Source organism: Egretta garzetta, unplaced genomic scaffold, assembly GCF_000687185.1.
Source record: "Egretta garzetta isolate BGI_Z169 unplaced genomic scaffold, ASM68718v1 scaffold172, whole genome shotgun sequence".
NCBI classification, from domain to species: domain Eukaryota; kingdom Metazoa; phylum Chordata; class Aves; order Pelecaniformes; family Ardeidae; genus Egretta; species Egretta garzetta.
In genome coordinates, this window is record NW_009258951.1 from 3,002,170 (window position 1) to 3,020,821 (window position 18,652).

Genomic DNA, 18,652 nt, shown 5'->3' on the forward strand with positions numbered 1-18,652 from the left:
GGGGGGGGAAAGTATCTCAAGAGCTCACAGCGAAGTAATTGCCCCCACGTGTCAAAGTAAATTAGACAATCTAATAAGCCACAACTCTATTAATCATCCTCTCAAAGGTCTGCCTTGCCTTTCTTTCTTATTTGTATCTATCTTGGTCTTTGAAATTCTTTTCAGAGCAAATCCATTTATACTGAGAGGCTCAAACAATTAATCTTGCATACAACACTAACTACAGTGCTCAAGGGCCTCCTCTCTCACTGCTCCTCATAGCCACCTTCTGAAGTGCTGCTCTTCCATAAACACAGCTGATGAACCGGAAAATAGTTTCATTTCATGAACTACTGCTCATAGCAGGGTGAGACGGAAATGCAAGAAAATACAAGAAATTTTCAGACTCTCATATATTACTCCAAAATACTTTGTCCAAGGAGGGACTGTAGGATAATGTTTAGATACTATAGGGATATGAGCCACAGAGAACAATATCTACTAATAACAAATTAGACAAATTTCAAAAAAAGAGAAAAATATTAGGTTCAGGTTAACTGTGTCACAGTTCCTTCTATTCATAACAATGCATTTTATATCATTTTTCTGCCCTCCTGACTTGGTGCTAAGATTTAAACATAAGCACCTCTGACTTTAAGACTGTCAGATAAGATGCTTAAGAAATAGAAAGAATTTTCTTTCCACCACTGTTGATATCACCTCCCTGTTGAAACACTTTCAGAAGTACTCTGGGTCACTCGCCAAGTTCAAGGTAAACTCTGCTTCAATGTCTCTGAAATGCTCAGAATTTTAACTCACTTGGTGCACCTGTACTATTCCATGTGGTACTGCTGAACTCATTCTCCAAAGCCAATCTACGATAAATATCACATGCTGACTTTTGTTGCATTTTGAACACGCCACCAGTAGCAAGTTACCTTCACTAGGATTTTCCCTTTCAAATTTTGAGGGCTAGGAAGCTGTCTGGAATCTCCAGTGATTACAGATGACAAGTCGAGTTTGTCACCAAGTATCTCCTTCAAGTACTGAGCAATCTTCTTTTGCTGTTGAATACTGCAATGGTTTTCAATTGACAGTATCACTGGAAACCTAGAAACAAAACCCCCAGACATTTTTATAACTCTGTTTTAAGAGAGAAGACCTGCACAGCTTACCACATAAATTGATTTAAGCAGTTTGGTGTTGCATTGTCAGTAGTCTGGAAACAAGCTCACTTTGGGAGGAAGGACTCCCAAAACACATGAACTTCCAAACCCCTGTCAGACTCCCTCAGACAGTCCCTGCAGACGATCCTGCCCTCTCCCTCCAACCCTACCCACTAGCGCACAGGGTGACAAAGTTTGAAACAGATTATCACCAAGCACGAGGCACAGAGAAACTTGCAATAAGGCTCATCAGCAACGCAAAGCATTTTTGTTCTACATAGCTGAGCAGAAGTTACACTACTGCTTTGCAAGCCACATACAAAGTCTTCACAAGCTGTAAGTGATCAGCAAGCTGCTCCTGGAGAAAAGTCTAGTGAAATCAACAAAGGAATTGCCAACTCCTCTCTGTTCTTCTTCTGAAGATTGATAGCTGCATGAACAATTTGCCTTAATAAGTGAAGTGACAGTGACTCCACACATTTGCAGCTCAAGTTTCTTGAGCTAAAGACATTGTTTCTCTGTCTAACAGCCTATTTCTCCCACAAATTTGCCCAGTTGTTTTCTAAACTCTTGGCAGCCCCAGAGTCCTATGGCAAGGAACCTGAGAGCCCACCTACACATCAAATGAAGAACCACATCTTTTAGTTTAGAAGTAGGAGCTGGTGAATTCAAATCAATAACACACCAAACTTTTGGGCTCAGTTTTTTTTGTGGGTTTGGTTTTTGGTTTGGGTTTTTTTTTCCCTCCCCACACACACATTGTTGGGTCACTTTTTTTTTTTTTAAATAAAGCAAGCATTTTCCTTTTATTGTCTCTAAACTACTGAAAGTTCTATACACCCACTCACATTTTCAGACTGTTGTATATATAAACTCCATGATTTTTCATAATAAACTTATATAGTTCCATGGCAAACAAAACAGAATCTGAACATTAGGCTACATATCAGTATTTCCTCACACTACCGATGAGACAGCTTTTCAATTTTCCTACTGAAATAAAGTATTTTCCTTAGAGAATATTACGGTATTGACTTTTAAGGAGAATTTCCCTGTGGATATGAGTGGGAAAGTTCTGTTCAAACAAAGGACCAAAATAATCTGTAAATATTCAACAGTCCCAGACTGTTCAAAATATTACTGAGTGTACAATGCATTAAAGGTCTTTCTAACTTGGATTGAACTTTCTAACTTGATTGACAGAAAGAGCTCATGCAGTTGAACAATAAGTGATACAGGTAATAAACAGGGGAATGGAATCAACTTTACAATTTCTGAACACATCTAAAGGAATATACATACTTCCTGATGGTGATTTTGACATGAGATTAACTACATGAAACAGACAGGTATAGCTTCAAAACTGACTCTACACTTACTCGTTTTTGACAAAGGCGTATTTATTGATAGTTTCTGCCACATCACGGAAGAGTATTTTAGAAGTAAGAGTATAGCCATGGTGCACTACTGGCTCTCCATCTGGACCATCCCAGCAATCCACTATTAAGACAAAAACCAAAAAGCTATAAATTAAGAGATGCCCATGATGTCATACATTTCTATTCAAACATGCAGGTGTCAACAAGTTTCATTCAATCTATTATGACCTAACACTCTTTTCTTATATCAAACGAGAAATCTGCAGCCTAAAACTGTTTTTTTCCTTATATTAAGCTGAGGCTTTTTTCCTCATACGTAAAATTACAAAGGTGTAATAGGTCAAATAATGTTCACAGCTATCCCTTGGGAAAGCAGCTTCTGCTTCTGAAGACAAACTATTTAAAAACAATTCAGTCTTTTTCCACTCCCAATTAAACTTGCAGTTTTAGAACCAACTATAGTAAAAGTAGCATCAAATCCATCACATGTAGAATGAACTAAGGCAGTAATACTTTTCCTAATGAATTACTGTACCCTGAATTTACACCAAACTTGTCACTATTGTTGCCTCTACAGGAAGTTAAAAACGTCACAACAAGAAAGCTACAAAACTATTACCTAGGCTGTACAGTATCTACAATAGCTTTGAGGTCAAGCAAACTAACACACTACTGTGCGTTTTAGTGAACTTTCCTACAGAAGGGAAAGTACAGCGATAGACCACCTGATTTTCTCAGGTTCCCTTTCTCTAATTTTTAAATTCAGATTAACAAATTGTTCCTCCAGAGATAAGTTTTGTAATACTAGTCATAAAGAACCATAATATTGAGTTTAAATTTGTCAAGACTTCATTTCATTCTGAATCTTGAAAAGAAAAATAGTAATGTTTTGTTATTATTTAAATCATGCAGAACTTAAACCAGAAGCCAATGGGATCACCAGGCTATCAGACAAACAGCATCTTGTTTTCTTCCACCAGCATCCAGCCAATGAAACAGCATCCTTCCTCTCTACTGTGGCAGACCAAAACTAAGTTTCTCAGCTCTAAGATGGAGACAGAAATAGATACACAGCTGTGCTGACAGAAGGCACTAGTTGCTCACCTGTCCTACTCCTACAGGCACTTTTCATCTTCCCTTTGCATCCACAGGAGGAACTGCATACGCAAACACCTGCTTTCCCATTCAGCTTATGAAAGAAAAAAAGGTCTTTGCTGGCTCAGATCATTCTGAACAGTATGGATTAGGATGAGCTCCTGTGAAGTGGTAACCTCCAGCACAGGAGAACCACAGAGCGGAACAACCGAGGCTGCTCTGCTGGAACTGCAGGGCCCCAAATAGATGCCTGTCTATTTCTTTACTGGGGCTCGTGCAACAAAATAAATGCTTCTCATAAACCTGCGACAATGGAAAACCTGCACTGACTGAGAAAAGCATAACAACACAGCAGCAGGCAGGAGAAAACAGAGGTGTCTATGAAGTTTGTCTGAGAAGGTCCTGTTTAGACTGCCAGAAAACAGGAGTTTACCACTGAAGTTAATCAGACAGTCAAGCATTAATACTTCGAGTTTGCCACTGACTTTGTGCTTAAAAGAAATAGCCATTGTACTTCACACAACCAGCAAGTTACACCAAAAATATACCTTCAATACATCGACAACCATCTTGCAGCACTCGTGCATACATCTCCACTCTGGACTGGGACAGCAGTTGGTCTCCTGTCAGGTACGTATTGTGAGATGAAGCAATAAAGTAGTTACAAAGGGGCTGATCCATATCCTGATGCACTTCACAATGCAGTGGATTAAACACATCACAAGCAGGACTGCGCATGAAGTTGGTGAAACCTTTGAACAAAGAGAAACAGTTTTGCCACAGACACAGTATATCTTACTGAGCAAGTGATTTGCACTCTAATGCTTTCCTCTGTTTATGCTGGTTAGTGCTAACCTGTGTCTTCAAAACCACTGAATCACATACCAGGGATTAATCTTCCTGTATCCCATGTTTTCAGCATGTTAACTGCTGTCTGTGGCTTGCCTGGTTTTCTGAAAACCGAAGAGGCTGCACAGACTCAGTCCACTGCTGGCAGACACACAGGTATTTCTTTTTGAAACCTATGGAAGTTCTGGCACCTTTGAGAAGAATACATTCCCAATATCCAGCCCTTGTCACCAGACAATTTGCAAACAGCTTTGAACTAGAAAAGGAAATATAATCTAGAAAGAGACATTTATGACTGCCAAAATAAAAAATAAAAAAAAAAAAAACCCAAGCATTTGCAAAACACAACACAGAGCTAAGCCCCTCCAGAAATTAACATCCAATAGTAAAAACAGAAAGTAGGATTCTAAGAGAAGCATAAAAGTAACAAATAGTAGCTATACGAGAAGACCGAAAAACTCCACAGATCAATACAGCCACTGTCCAACTTGTTTTCAGATCCAATGTTTCATTCAGACCCTCGAAAGGGGCAGGTGACAAAGACACATAGGTAAAAATTCTCTGAAATCCTGAAGAAGCTCCCTATACCAAATCCAGTGCACAGACTAAGACAAGAGTGCTCAAACTGCCTTCTGCAGTTCAGACAAAACCACTCTACTAATAAGTAGAAGAGAAGGTGGTGTTATTGGTTTTGTTAGAATTGATGGAAGAAAATACCCTCTCTCACAATTATTCATAGAATCCTAGAACCATTTAGGTTGGAAAAGACCCTTAAGGTCACCAAGTCCAACCATTAACCTAGCACTGCCATCCCACCACTAAACCATGTCCCTAAGCACCACATCTACCCATCTTTTACATACCCCCAGGGATGGGGATTCAACCACTTCCCTGGGCAACCCATTCCAGTGCCTGATAACCCTTTTGGTGAAGAAATTTTTCCCAATAACCAATCTAAACCTCCCCTGGTGCAACTTGAGGCCATTTCCTCTCATCCAATCACCCGGTACCTGGGAGAACCTGACTCCCCCCTCCTGTCAGGCAGTTGTAGGGAATGATTAAGTCTCCCCTCAGCCTCCTCCAGGCTGAACACCCCCAGTTCCCTCATCCACTCCTCATCAGACTTGTGCTCCAGACTGTTCACCAGCTTTGTTGCCCTCTTCTGGACACGCTCCAGCACCTCGATGTCCTTCTTGAACTGAGGGGCCCAAAACTGAACACAGTATTTGAGGTGAAGCCTCACCTGTGCCAAGTACAAGGGGACGATCACTTCCCTGGTCCTGCTGGCCACACTACTTCTGGTACAAACCAGGATGATACAGTGAAATAAAAATGATCTCTTCATCTAGATGCTACTGCAAGCAGACAGTATGCAACTAAATCACAAGTCACTACTGTTAGAAAAACTCTTTTCCTCTTTCTTCTCCCCCTTAAACTGGTATCCCCTTACCCCCTCTTGATTCTTACTAAAGCGTCAGTATAACAGAGAAATTGAGTCAGTCTGCATTTCCTGGGATGCTGAATTATGGAGGGTGAGTGACCTGCTTAGAGGAATATAGCTGGGTAGATGGAAGGGAGGGAACCTCAGCTTCACATTCAGCAAGATGCAAAGGATTCAAGATGCACACCGTGTTTCCCTCAATGGACCCTTGTGACAGCAACAGGTAAGAGCTATCCTGTTCTGCTCCATCACAAGCGTGACATCTTGTAAATAAGAGGAAGCAGAGGAAATCCCTCAAATACTGGGCAGCAGAAGAGATGCAGGATATGACACCTGCAAGAGCATAGGTTTGGTATTCTGCAGATCTGCCAGGACTTTGTGATTCTGATGCCCCACAGGTCCCAGGCTGAGAAGCAATCTTCAGAAGGTAGCAACAGCATCAAGAACAAAACAAAAGAACACACTCCTAGCAAAGTTAAAGAAAGATCTGACAATTTATACAGATCACAGGACAGAAACGGCAGCCAAACTGACATCCTGACTTGGAAGCAAATGCTTTTTTCAGGTTTATTGCTGATACTCAGGCTTTGTCCTAATGCCACTCTCTTGCTGTAAATAAGCACTACTCCCACTGAAGATACCATGCAGACAAGGTAGCAGCAACCCAAAGGGCTGCACTGCAGCACAGAGAGCGGGGGGGCTGTGCTCGCCAATTCCGCTCTAGTTTACAATTTTCTCTATGCTCCAAGTTTATGTGAGAAGATGGTACTTGGTTTATAACCCTGTAAATCAGATCAGAATCAAACAGAGAAAGTTTTAAAAACACCTCCTTTGAGAATGAGAAATGTATAATATTTCCAAAGGATAGCACAAACAATACCAAACCTGAAAGCAACTCAAACATAAAGGCAGCAGCAGTAAGATTAAAAGGAACAGAAATGCTTTCAGAAATATTTTTTTAAATGTCACAGCTCACTCATTTTGCTTTCCTTATTTCAGTTTAAGTGCACATCACAAGCTTGTTTAAGATCTGGGAGGCCATACCCAGGATTTAAGTACCACGGGGGGGAACATTTCTCCTTCCCTCCCCTTCCCAAAAATCACCATGAAAATTATGCTGCTTCATGAAAGCTATCTTCTGGGCAAATTAACATGCTACAGCATTTGATCTATTTCGTTGCAATTCAGATTTTGATTTGATACTAAGTTGGATTCTGAATAAATATACCATTTACAATTCCTTTAGCAAACAAGGTGAATAAGGTATTAAAACCCAAAGAAAATGCAACTATCCATATTTTATTTCACATAAGCATAAATCAATCGATTGTATAGGAGCAATTCCAGATCTACAGAATGAAAATTTTGCTTTTATTGCTTCAGTCAGAACAGGCTACAGCATAAAATAGATAGCATAGAATGTTTTATGTTTGTGTTTTACAAATACACTGTTAGCAATAAATTCACACAAGCCTATGACATTCACATTAGTGTATGATGGCTATGATGTATCACTGTATAACACTATCTGCTAATTCACCCCACCTACTCTCATCTCTCCCATGTCTCACAAAAATGCACCGACGCTACTGACTGCTCATCTTCCATGTAACTTTCTATCACAGTCAAATATTATAAGCTACGCCAAAATACTGTTAAAGCTTTTCTATTCCACTACAGTACATCAAGATAAAACTAATTTCAAAATCAAAAACTTTACCTTCAATCCCAAGAACGTTTTGCTTCTTGTTTTCTTCTGATACTTCAAACTTCTCTATGATGTCAAGACAACATTCTGGTGTCACATTATTCATCTGCACAAAAACAACAATGTTGATATGCTTATTTTTAATACCATGTCACCACCATGTCAAAGTCTACCTTAGGCTTCTGGGTCCAGTTGAAAAATCTTATGATCAAACATTGAGTTCAGTCAAATATGAATAGGACAGTCAGTAACACCAGTGTAAAAGGACTAAGATTTTGATTTGATTTTTGTCAGTGCTGCACAAGCCTCATGGCTCTTACCTTTGAGGAAAAAAACAGGAGTGAAAGGTAGTGGTCACTTAAAAGCTGTGCCATTTTAGTTTAAAGATGAAAATTAACTGTTAAGCACGCTTAGTAACAGGTGTACTAGGCAACAGTGATGAAATGAAAATTATGAAGTTATATTCTTTAACATAATCTACTTAGGCATGGAAAAAGATTTGGCAGGGTTTGATTTCATTTTCGTGCATTTTCCACTTCTGTGATTTCATTACTTCCAAGAGAGTTCATTATAATATACACGCTATGAGATAAATAATTAGATTCTGAAATTAAAACCAGCAGTTCTTCTGAAACAAATAAGAATTCAGCTTCAACCAGGCCACAATTGAAGTCCTAACTGACTAGTGGGGCCAAAGTATCACCACGCACTTATATTTCCTCTAAAATTAAAGAAGTAGCTTCTGTCACCCATCTCATCTTTTTTCACTGCCCACCCCCCTTAATTTGTAGAGAACCAAAGTGAAAACTAAGATTGAGTGTATTCCATTTCCTCCATTAATAATATCACAGGATGGCAATGATGACACTAAAACCTTTGGCAGCTTATTTGTACCATTTTCTGGTTTAGTGTTTATACTCTGCATCCTTTGCCCTGGCATGTGGAGCAGTCTGGAAGTAAAGGAACACGCGTTCCCCTCTCCTACATCGCGTGTCATCTCTGTTAACATGACTGCTTCAGGCAAAGGCAGGAGTGAGGTTAATCATCCTGCACATTACTCAGTATTTATTGTTTAAATCCAAAACTGGTCCCTCTGAACTGTTCTCTTACTAATGGAATTCTCTTTCAGATGGCAAAACCAATTCCATTTACTCTGCTCTGTCTGTGGCCTTTGATGAATTTGCTCTTTCCATTATTTCCCATAGTTCAGTATTCCCAGCATCGCCATTCAGCTATATGGAAATCTTCTAAAAGTAGGTTGACTCTCCTGATCTGGTCTTCTCTAAGGGCCTGATTCTGCCAAGTGCTGGGTTCCTCCTATGAAATGTGGGTGCCATGACTGACCATATCTCGTAACACCTAAAAGGCTACGGCCTAAGTATGAAAAATTACCAGAGGAGGGGAAAGACTAGACATGTCCACAATATAATACTAGTAACAGAAGGCAAGCAAGTGAGCTCATATGGTGACTCAAGCTGAAAAACTTGGAAGATTTTCCAGCTTTTCTCTCCTTCATCCTTCCCTCTGTTTTTAGTCTTGCACAGGGAAAGCATGGCTCAGCCCATTTCCTTCTCCAGACATTTTATTTTTATGTCCTAGCTAAGCCAACAATTTGGGACGCCCACAGGAATTACACAGGATAATAGGAATGAGAACAATTCAGTAGAGAAAATAACTGATTATCCTAGCTCAAGTAGATGTTGCTGTTTGATTGCAAACACTATTCATAGCAGGCCCTTCTTCAGCACAAGCTGGCTAGAATTAACTTTTTCATTATCCCGCATGACTCCTTGACAGCTGAGTGGCAGGGTACTTGTGTGCTCTAGGAACAAAAATGTCTAATCTAGTCCAAAGCTGCATCTGCTAGGGAAAAGTCCACTGATATGTGCTTTTTAACTGTAGCTTCAGAGATTATGACTGAGGCTACTCATTTAAATTTGTTTTCATTAAGTTTTAAAGTATTCTACTAAAAATCATATCAAATAATAATGATCATTGTTGGTGACTTTTTTTTATTATTTAGATACATGGATTATTGAAGATTGTCAATAATGAAGCTTCCAAAATCTCTCAGATAAGTGGCTAGTTTTTATATGCCTGTTAAAAGCTTTGATTTTGATGCAGATATGTTCTTTAAAAGGAGTATCAGCCCTTGAATAACCAAGATGACCTTGGTTTTTAAGTAAATGAACTACCAATTAATTTTCCTAAGATAAAATCCTACAAAACTACACAAAAGCAACATTACCCCTAATCTTCATTATGAGAAAGAAGAGGGAAATAACTTTTGATTTCACCAATCTCATTGGAAAAAATCTAATTCCATCTGGAGCTGCAGCCTACTGCAGTGCCAGGTAATGGGAGAGCCCTCTTCTGTCAAAGGCCCACAAGCTAAGAATGGGAATTTTTCTCATTTCCCATTCTCACGGGAAAAGAAATAAAAAGAAAGGAATGTAAAGTAGAAGAGAAGTTAGTGAAGAAAAAAAAAGTAATAAGTTAGAAAAGAAGTTCAATGCTAATGACAGGTATTCCTAGACAGGATGCCAACCCACCAGCATGTCAGTGCTCTAATGGTTTAGGCTTTAGCTGTTCATAGTTAATCATTCCATAATAAAAATCAAAATATAAATAATCAAAGACATTCCTCCAATTTCAGTGCAAGGTAACAATGTAGAATGTTACCACATAAATCAGTTACACTGATTATCCTTTTGTATAAGCATGAGAAAGGGAGGAAGGCATCAGCTTGCTTTCCAACTGAGTGTTTGTGTTGCTGCTTTCTGTGGAAAAGTAGCAAGGACTGATCAGTCATGATGATCTGGTATTTTCTTCCTTGTCTGATATTAACAAGCTCTACAGTCTCTCCTCTTTTTGAAGTCCTTGTACCAACACTGATGTTCTTATTGTTTCCCATTGTCCCTTCCAACCCAAAACATTCTATGATTCTATGATTCCTTTTGGGATACTGGTTCCTGATGTCCTTCAGTACACACTGGTTCAGATCACAGCCTGACATATACCAACATGCCCCGCCATGTACTATCTCATTATATACCTTTAAAACTTCTTGCAAGAGAGCAGGTATAGTTGTTTCAAAACATGCAGTGTACTTAATTCCCACTTCTTACCACTTTTTGTCATATTTTCACTATTCACCACATCACTAGTTATTCCTGTGATACTGTATAATTAGCATAGACAAGTAATAAGAGTAAACTTACTCTCTCAAGCAGGCTTAACTCAAAATGCACTAGCTCATATTCAATAATTAAGGAAACACTTTACATGATTATATGTGCATGCTCTGAGGGTATAATTGTTGCAAAATTACTTTCTCTTCAGTTCAGTTAAAACGAGCAGGGGCATTAATTTTTGCCACCAATTTCATTTGGGCTGCATGCAGCAGCAGCCATTTTAGAAGATACTGGTTTGGTACCAATATGATGATGAGGTATTAACATTTTCATCTGGTTCCTGTCACTGGGGAGTAAAACAGGGCACATCATACAATATGCAGCACCTTCCTGGAACATGCAGAGAATTCTGCTGGAGGCAAGATCTCAGTGGGCTGTCCTTATTCTCAGGACAGATGAAAACTGTATTGCAAAGTAAGTGATCCATGGTAAGGCAGCAGGTGGCCAGCAGGCACATAGAAACCCTCACACCCTCAGAAAACCCAGACTAAACATTTCAGGTTTGTAACAGCAAAGCAGCCTTGTAACCGCATAAAACCATCAGCACAAGAGTTGAAGAGGTTTCTGCTATGACCGAAATAAAAGCACTTGATGTGATATGGATACAGCAGAAAGGAGGAGGGAAAGACAGACAGGAATCAGACAACAGCTGCAGGCCAGCTGACCCCCAAACACAGGGTAGCATCACTATGGGGCTCCCAAGACGGGGCAGAACAAGGCCATTCACTCTATGATTTGGGTCCAGAATGGCCAGCAACTACAAAGCTGCTCCTCAACAGGGAAGACTACATTTGTAGAGCCTATTTCACCCATGCCCCACTACCCAAAAACAAGTACAAGACAAGCTCCGACAGTCAAAAGAGCCTGGAGATCCTGCTGTGGAAACAATCTGTCATTTAGCAGGAGATCAGTTTCTGGGGAGGACCAACTCAGACATTAATACTGGTTTATGACGAGAGGGTGCTCCCATAGGGACAACCCTTAGGCATGCAGACATGGCTGGATGTCCAGGGATGTTACCCACTCACAACCGAGGACTGCAAGACCAGGAGTCATTCCAGGAAACCAGCCTAATTTCTGCTCTTTTGACATTTGAAGCCATATAATTGCAATTTCAATAGCAATGAGCCGAGTTAAACTGCACCTAAGTGGAAATAATCTGATTCGCAAGCTCTGGGGTGAAGGCAACATGGAGCTCTCCTGAAAAAAGCAGCTAGCTTAACAAGTTAACAAAAAACCCAACCCCCTTTTGTTCTATTCTCAGGCTGCAGAACATTTAAAAGTCTTGCCAAAAGATTAGCAGATGGAGTTGGACAGACTGTCCACAGATTGCCAAGCAGCCAGACAAGAGCAGAAACAAAATGCTGTTTGGTTGAAGGCACTGGAGAGCTGCATTATTATTTGAACCATTATCAGCTTTTGAAGGCAATCTTGCCTTACCTGAGGACACTGTTATCACGTCTGTGTTCTGAAAACATTAAAATTGCTCTAGCACTGTTAATAGCAGGAAGTGGGAAGACCAGAGGGAAGAGGTAGAGAAAGTGCAAGGTGCTTCTAAACTACACTGCTGAGAAGTTCATCTACAGGAAATCACACTTCTACTCTTTTTATTTTTTGTTTTTGGAATAAGGTTGAGCAGAGCATTTATAGCTGATGGCCCTGTCTGCATTCAGCATTTTGAGTAGCGTATAGACAGAGAAGAGGATACAGTACGCCAGACTTGACAGTCAACTTGTTTTTTCTGCTGCATCAGTAGTTTCATAATGTCCTTGTGCACCCACAAAGACAGCTCTTCTGCCTCTTCCACATGTTTTTCTTCCTGCTCTGGGTCCCCGAGTGCCCTCTCATACCACTGCTCTTCAGCCGTTCTTGGGCACTTCAGAATCTCCATGAATATGTCCTCCCTGGAGCACTTTGCTTTCTCATCAGTGTCAACCTTGCTGCTGCTGCTGTCAGGGGTGCTCCACTGAAAGGCACCCAAGTAGAAGGCAGTGATTAAAAAGGAAACAAAGGAAAAAGCAGTGAGCTCAGAAGACTTAGGGCATTAGCATAAAGGAAAAAAAGGTAGAAAGATTTTATGCTTTAAAGTTCTAATTAGCAGAACTGCCAGGACCAGATTGCTTGCAAGAATCTGTGTGTGATGTTATAGTGCTTTGTGTTTCAAGGGGGAAGGAAGGAAGAACTGGGGAGTCATACATGCCAGGGAATTACCACAATGGCCAACAGGGGGAAATTCAGCAACAAACCAGCATAACTGTTGATATTTTATGCTAGGTATAACTCAGAAAAAGCAGTCATCACAGGCTGGATCCCAGAACGACACAGGAGATTATCCAATGACTGCAGGCAAAATGCAGCATCTATACCCAGGAAGCTCAAGTCGGTTTGGATGTTAGCACTTATTTTCATGAGGTTGTTTTGGAACAATACTCTGCAAGGACACACAGGGTGAACAAACAACCCAGTACCAACTGCCAGAAGCAAAGACTCCTAGAGATCACAAGGTTCCTTCTATACTTGTCACTGTCCAGTATACAAGTTCTCTCCATGAGTTCCCCACAGGCAATTTTTGTAGTAATTGAGTCTATTTCAAGACAGACATGAAAATCTCCACTGGAGCCACATAGTTAGGTATGGGTAGAGATTTTTTTGTTCAGCAAGTTTGTTCATAAGCACCTTGGAGGAAGATCTCCGATCTTGACCCCAACTCTGCTTAAGTTACTTATGCTTTTCATTTTTTCTTTTTTTCTTTTTTTTTTTTTTTAAATTCCTTATCAGTGATCCTGTTCCTGTGGTTCCCTGAACCTAGAAGTGCAACCTTCAGATGTGAAATTTTCTTTGTGCAAGTCCCACGCATCTGTGAGGAATGATGCCTGGAAAACAGACTTTCCTGAAGAAAAATTGGGAAGGAAGGCAGAAGGGGAAAAAAAAAATTAGAATCCAGGACACCTCGCCCTCAGACAGGTTGGTACACTGTCCCAATTTGTATTATATAGTTTGCTCTTCTTATTTTGTTATGTGTTTCCAACTTTAAAACATACCATGTATCATCCTAATTTAGGGTATATCTGCCAAGACCTTTGCTCATGAAAAGCATCTCCTGGAAATATCAATGCCCTGCCCCAACACGAATAAACAATCCAGATAAGCTATGCAAGGGAAAGCAACCATGCTAGGCCAAAAGATAATCAGCTGTATCTAAAAAGCGTGAATGTTACCTGAATGCTGTTTTAAACTAACAAACGTTAACCATACTGCCCTACACTTCGTGTTTTTTCTACCAGAGTTCGAAAAAGTTCCAACTCTTTCTAGAAGCATTATAAATCCCCCAAAATAATAAAGCATTTAGATTTTTTTGTTAAATCTGTTCTTTTCCCCCCATCCCAAGCTAAATTTTTCATAAAATTATTATCAAATGTATTTATATGTACAGATATAGGGGTGCATAGTATTCCCATACCTTTTGTTCCACCTTTAGAAACTGCGCAAGTTCTTCAACAGTGAGGTGATCCTTCTTGTCACTGTAGCTTAAGAGCAATAAGTAGAGATCTCGACGTAAGGACATCATCTTGTAAAACACTGAAAATTCTTCAAAATTTAGGGTTCCTTGGTTCTCATCTGTGTCTGCTTCCTAAGAGATAAAGACACTCATGTAAGCATGCTAAACACAAGTGAATTCAGGTAACAAAGCAGAACAGGATTTATGTACATGAACAGAAGTTAAAATCTAGTCTGCAAGATTCTGTTCAGACTCAAATCCTAGTAAGCTAAAATAACTGCAAAATTATAATACCATCCATTGGATTTTTTGGTGAAAACAGTTACTATACTAAAGCCACAGGTTCCCTATGAAAGTCTGAATTCCATCTTTCGTTTTGATTTTTTTTTCCCCATGTAAAGAGGCTCACCCTGGGCTTTATTCTGATCTCTGTTACTCTCCTGTATGTGCTGCAGTTATCCTGGATTAAAACATAGCAAGGAACACAATAATTTCATCCTGTGGCTTCCTCTAACAACAGAGTGTGACATTTTAAAACATTCAGGACAATATCACAGTCTTAAATCTATGTTAATTCAAACTGCAACACTCTCAGCCCTGTCAGCATTCTGTATGGGGGACAAGTCTGCAGTAGCAGTAAGACTCCACACCAAAATATATGTCCAAATAGCCCCAGGCTTGATGGCAGGTTTTTTTTATTCTCCGAGGTAGGAAGAGAAGAAAACAGTACTTAATGCATGTTAATACAAGCTTTTTACTGTGAACATCTGCCTAAGAGGATTGCTTTAGATTTTCAAAACAAAGAATATATTCTGGAAAACTGCTGTGAAACATGATGTAGGTCTCCACAAAAAATGAACTTCAGGGAAATTACAACTCTTGCTAAGTTTGAGGCTGTAAGCAGATAATGGGAACAAAGCAAAATAAAGGTTTCGAAATGTATTATTGTTCCCAAGCAAAATGTCTTTCATTCATAGCTATATATAATGTTTTTTCTCTGTCGTTATAAACCCCCTTGCCATTCCCAAGTCACATTCTGTTAAAAATGGTGCTTCAGGTCAGAACACCTTCTGTGCAGGGTGGTTTTAACACTGCACTTTTGGCTTTGAACCTGTTGGCTTGTACACGGGTACACAAAATACAAGTTCTTCTCCAGATGGAGGTTATCCTCATCCTGCTAGCACTTCTTCCTTCTCAAGAAAGCTCTTCCAGTTGGTGCCCAACCTCACTTCTGTAGAAGAGGAGCTTGTCTAACAGCAAATGCAATGAACAAATCTCTAGCCCGCTTTACTTTCTAAGGAACCAGTTTTACTTTCTCTTCATATAAACTGCTCCACTTAACTTTGAAGCGCCTCTTAGAAACAGTGAAGTGATCTTTACACCAGCGACTCCTAGTACATACACACAGCTAAGCAGCAGCCTCATACTCCATCCCCAGATGCAGGACCTGGACTGCTTCATAAGCCTGGCCATCCCCATGGAGCCACAGGTGCTCCCCCAGGCTAGGGGCTGTTTGTGTCATGTCTGAAACTTGGTAACACCGAGTCATACAAACAGTACCACCTGAGCAGATCAAGTGCAAGAGTGGTGCAGAGCAGCTAGATGTAGGGGTGAGGATTTGTCCCAGAGTTACCTTGCCATTCTCTTTATCCTGCATTAAGTCCTGGAAGTCCATAGGACTGCTAGAACAAAGCATTGCTCATGGGGTAAGGCCTTTAGGATTGAGCCATGAATGACTAACAGTAAACAAGCCTTCAACACTCCTTTTATATTCAACCTTAATAACTTTTAACCATGCCTGTGAGGTCTAGGATATTAACTTGGGTATAGGTGGACAGCAACTGCAGCAAAATAAAAATAAGTAAACCAATTTATTTTTAACTAAAAATTGCCTCTGATTATACAAAGGCCGATAGTTGCTAGAGTGTCCTGCTTCATTACTAGACACTTCAAAAGTGCCGAGTGAACTACATTTTCTTCCTCTTGGCACATGGCTTCACAACTCTCTGCCTTCTCCTGCAACAGTCAACAATATCAGCAAAACCCAAGGAACTCGGAGAGCTGCATTTCATTATACCCTGTTAGTGCTACTGTCATCTGAGCTATAAACTCAGATCACAGCAAGCAGGCAGAGAAGAAAATAATTCCCAGCTATGTGGTGTCGAATGGGATTTTAAATCATTTTGTATCATCTGCTACATATCTTTAACGACACTTCTAATTTGTGAGAATCAGTACAACCCAAATTTACCTGCACAACACAGCCTCACCAGTTTCCACACTTCTCAAGTCATTAGGGAGTAACGTACACTCCATAGATATACCTCTAATGCAGGTTTTACACCAGACAAACAAAGCATTTTTGACCATAGTTTAAACTTCCCCATTTTTTTTTAGCAAACCAGCTTTTGGCTGGTACAGTTTTTGAAGGGTTAAGAAAATTTTATTTTGCTTTCCATTATGTCTTTGGCTTATCTTTCCCTTCCTACAGTAAACACTGGAGCTGGTGGAAAATGGTAACTGTTTTCAGAAAACAGAAGTAAAAAATTGATTCTGGTTAAGTAAGAGGAAGTTGTTAAAAACAATAATTACTTTCATAAAGCTAGTTTCTATTAAACAATTTTCCATAAAGGAAATGAAAAAGGATTTCAATAGAAAGAGTGACTTCATTGTCCGTCAATGCCAGCATAGAACAATTCAGTTCACAAAGATGAAAACAATAATGCATCTGAAAAAGTAATATTAATAAAGTGTCTTCTACATGGTTCATGTCGTAAAAACAATGTTCGGATACATCTTTGTCTACAAAAAGGTAACACTCAGAAACGGTCTGTGAGGTGTTGGAAAGGACAGAGTTTAAGTCCCAACTTGCAGATCCTGTTATGGATCTGTCCAGAAATAGACCATAACTGGCACCATCTTACCACAACAACACTGTGTGTAAGAGGCCACCAACCTGAAACATCTGCCGGACCTTCCTGCGGGGCAGGTTAACATTTAGTTTATGCATCAGCTGGTGGATCTCTTCAATATTCAGCAGGCCATCTCCATTCTTGTCAGCCTCCTCAAAGGTCTGTTTGACCCAGCTGCAAACATGTCAAGGAAAGGTACAAGAAGGTGATTTCCTCAGAGAGGAGGGAGGCAGAGCGGTTGGGCAGGTAAGGGACAAGACTTAAAACTCAGAAGAACAAGACCCTGCTCCAGGTCTTCTGGGCAGGGGGATAATTCTCCTTAGCAGAGGGCCTTAACATCTTCCAGGGAGAAGAACTAAGCATTATTGAATCCAGCCTTCACAAACATGTCTTTTTCAAGCCAGCATCTTTAGGCAAAACACTTGAATTAAGACTTCCCATAGCCTACATTAGAGCTATGGGGATGCACCATGAAATCAAGTCATTGCTGGCAAAGATCTGGTGCTATCTACATGGTTCTCCCCACACTGATGCCAAACCAAAGCATTTTTACTACTGTATGCTTTCTGGTACAATTTTCCATTGTTCCTCCAGCCTGATGCAACTAGACTGTTGACCTCCATTGAGTTACATCTGAGAGCTACTGGTTTCATGACTCAACTCAAAGGAATCAAGCTCAATAGCCATCCGTATCACAAATGATGTTAATCTAGTGCAAAAGGATGGAATAAGGAAGACTGAAATCAGCCCAAGTACATTATATTATCAAGCCTTTGGCTTCCATAAAAAACTCATTAAAAATTAACCACTCTGTTTTTCTGTGCTCTCTCCTCCAAGACTGTCACACAGTTCTTTCATCCATATATTTATAAGTTGTCCAGAGATGGTAAAGTTTTGTCCATCACTTTCTCTCCAATATCTCTGCCCTCACCATGTGCCGCACCTTCCACAGAGCAGCAACAACTCCATAGAACCATAAGTTGCACAGAGAAAACGGATAGCACTCATACATTTACTGTTTCTCAAGTTCAGAAAACGGGAGGCGATTCTTTACACAGCATGACTCATCTCTAACAACCTTTTTGGGGATGTTCTGGAGTTTAAATGGGTTTGAGGTAACAGCGAACCGGTTTTGTCCCCCCGGCCTTGCTACAGTTTCATTAAAATGCTTAAAACTGGTACTGGCTTATGACAATTATTTACAGCTAATTTCACAATACCAGCCCCGTTGTGCTCTCACTACTAGCAGAATGTACTCTGAGAACATACTCTTAAGTTTTCAAATATTGCTGGGCTTGCTCTGTTATCTTCTTCCACTTCTCCCTTAATTCTGCTTGAACTTCTCCACTTTCTGATCAGTACCTTTTACCCCCTCTCTGCACATATATCCCTTTGCAACTTTTGCTAAGTTCTTACACTAGTTGGAACTG

At 40.1% G+C, this 18,652-nt stretch overlaps 1 protein-coding gene across 1 annotated transcript in view; it reads right to left on the minus strand.

The window, feature by feature from the left end:
- PLCH1 (phospholipase C eta 1) overlaps positions 1 to 18,652 on the minus strand; it is a 69,462-nt gene that overhangs the window by 23,547 nt on the left and 27,263 nt on the right. The window contains exons 4-9 of the mRNA XM_035890041.1: positions 17,267 to 17,396; positions 14,272 to 14,442; positions 7,630 to 7,723; positions 4,168 to 4,371; positions 2,525 to 2,645; positions 918 to 1,089 (exon numbers count right to left, since the gene is read on the minus strand). Of these exons, the coding sequence (XP_035745934.1) occupies positions 918 to 1,089; positions 2,525 to 2,645; positions 4,168 to 4,371; positions 7,630 to 7,723; positions 14,272 to 14,442; positions 17,267 to 17,396 (892 nt within the window). The remainder of the gene's footprint in view (positions 1 to 917; positions 1,090 to 2,524; positions 2,646 to 4,167; positions 4,372 to 7,629; positions 7,724 to 14,271; positions 14,443 to 17,266; positions 17,397 to 18,652) is intronic.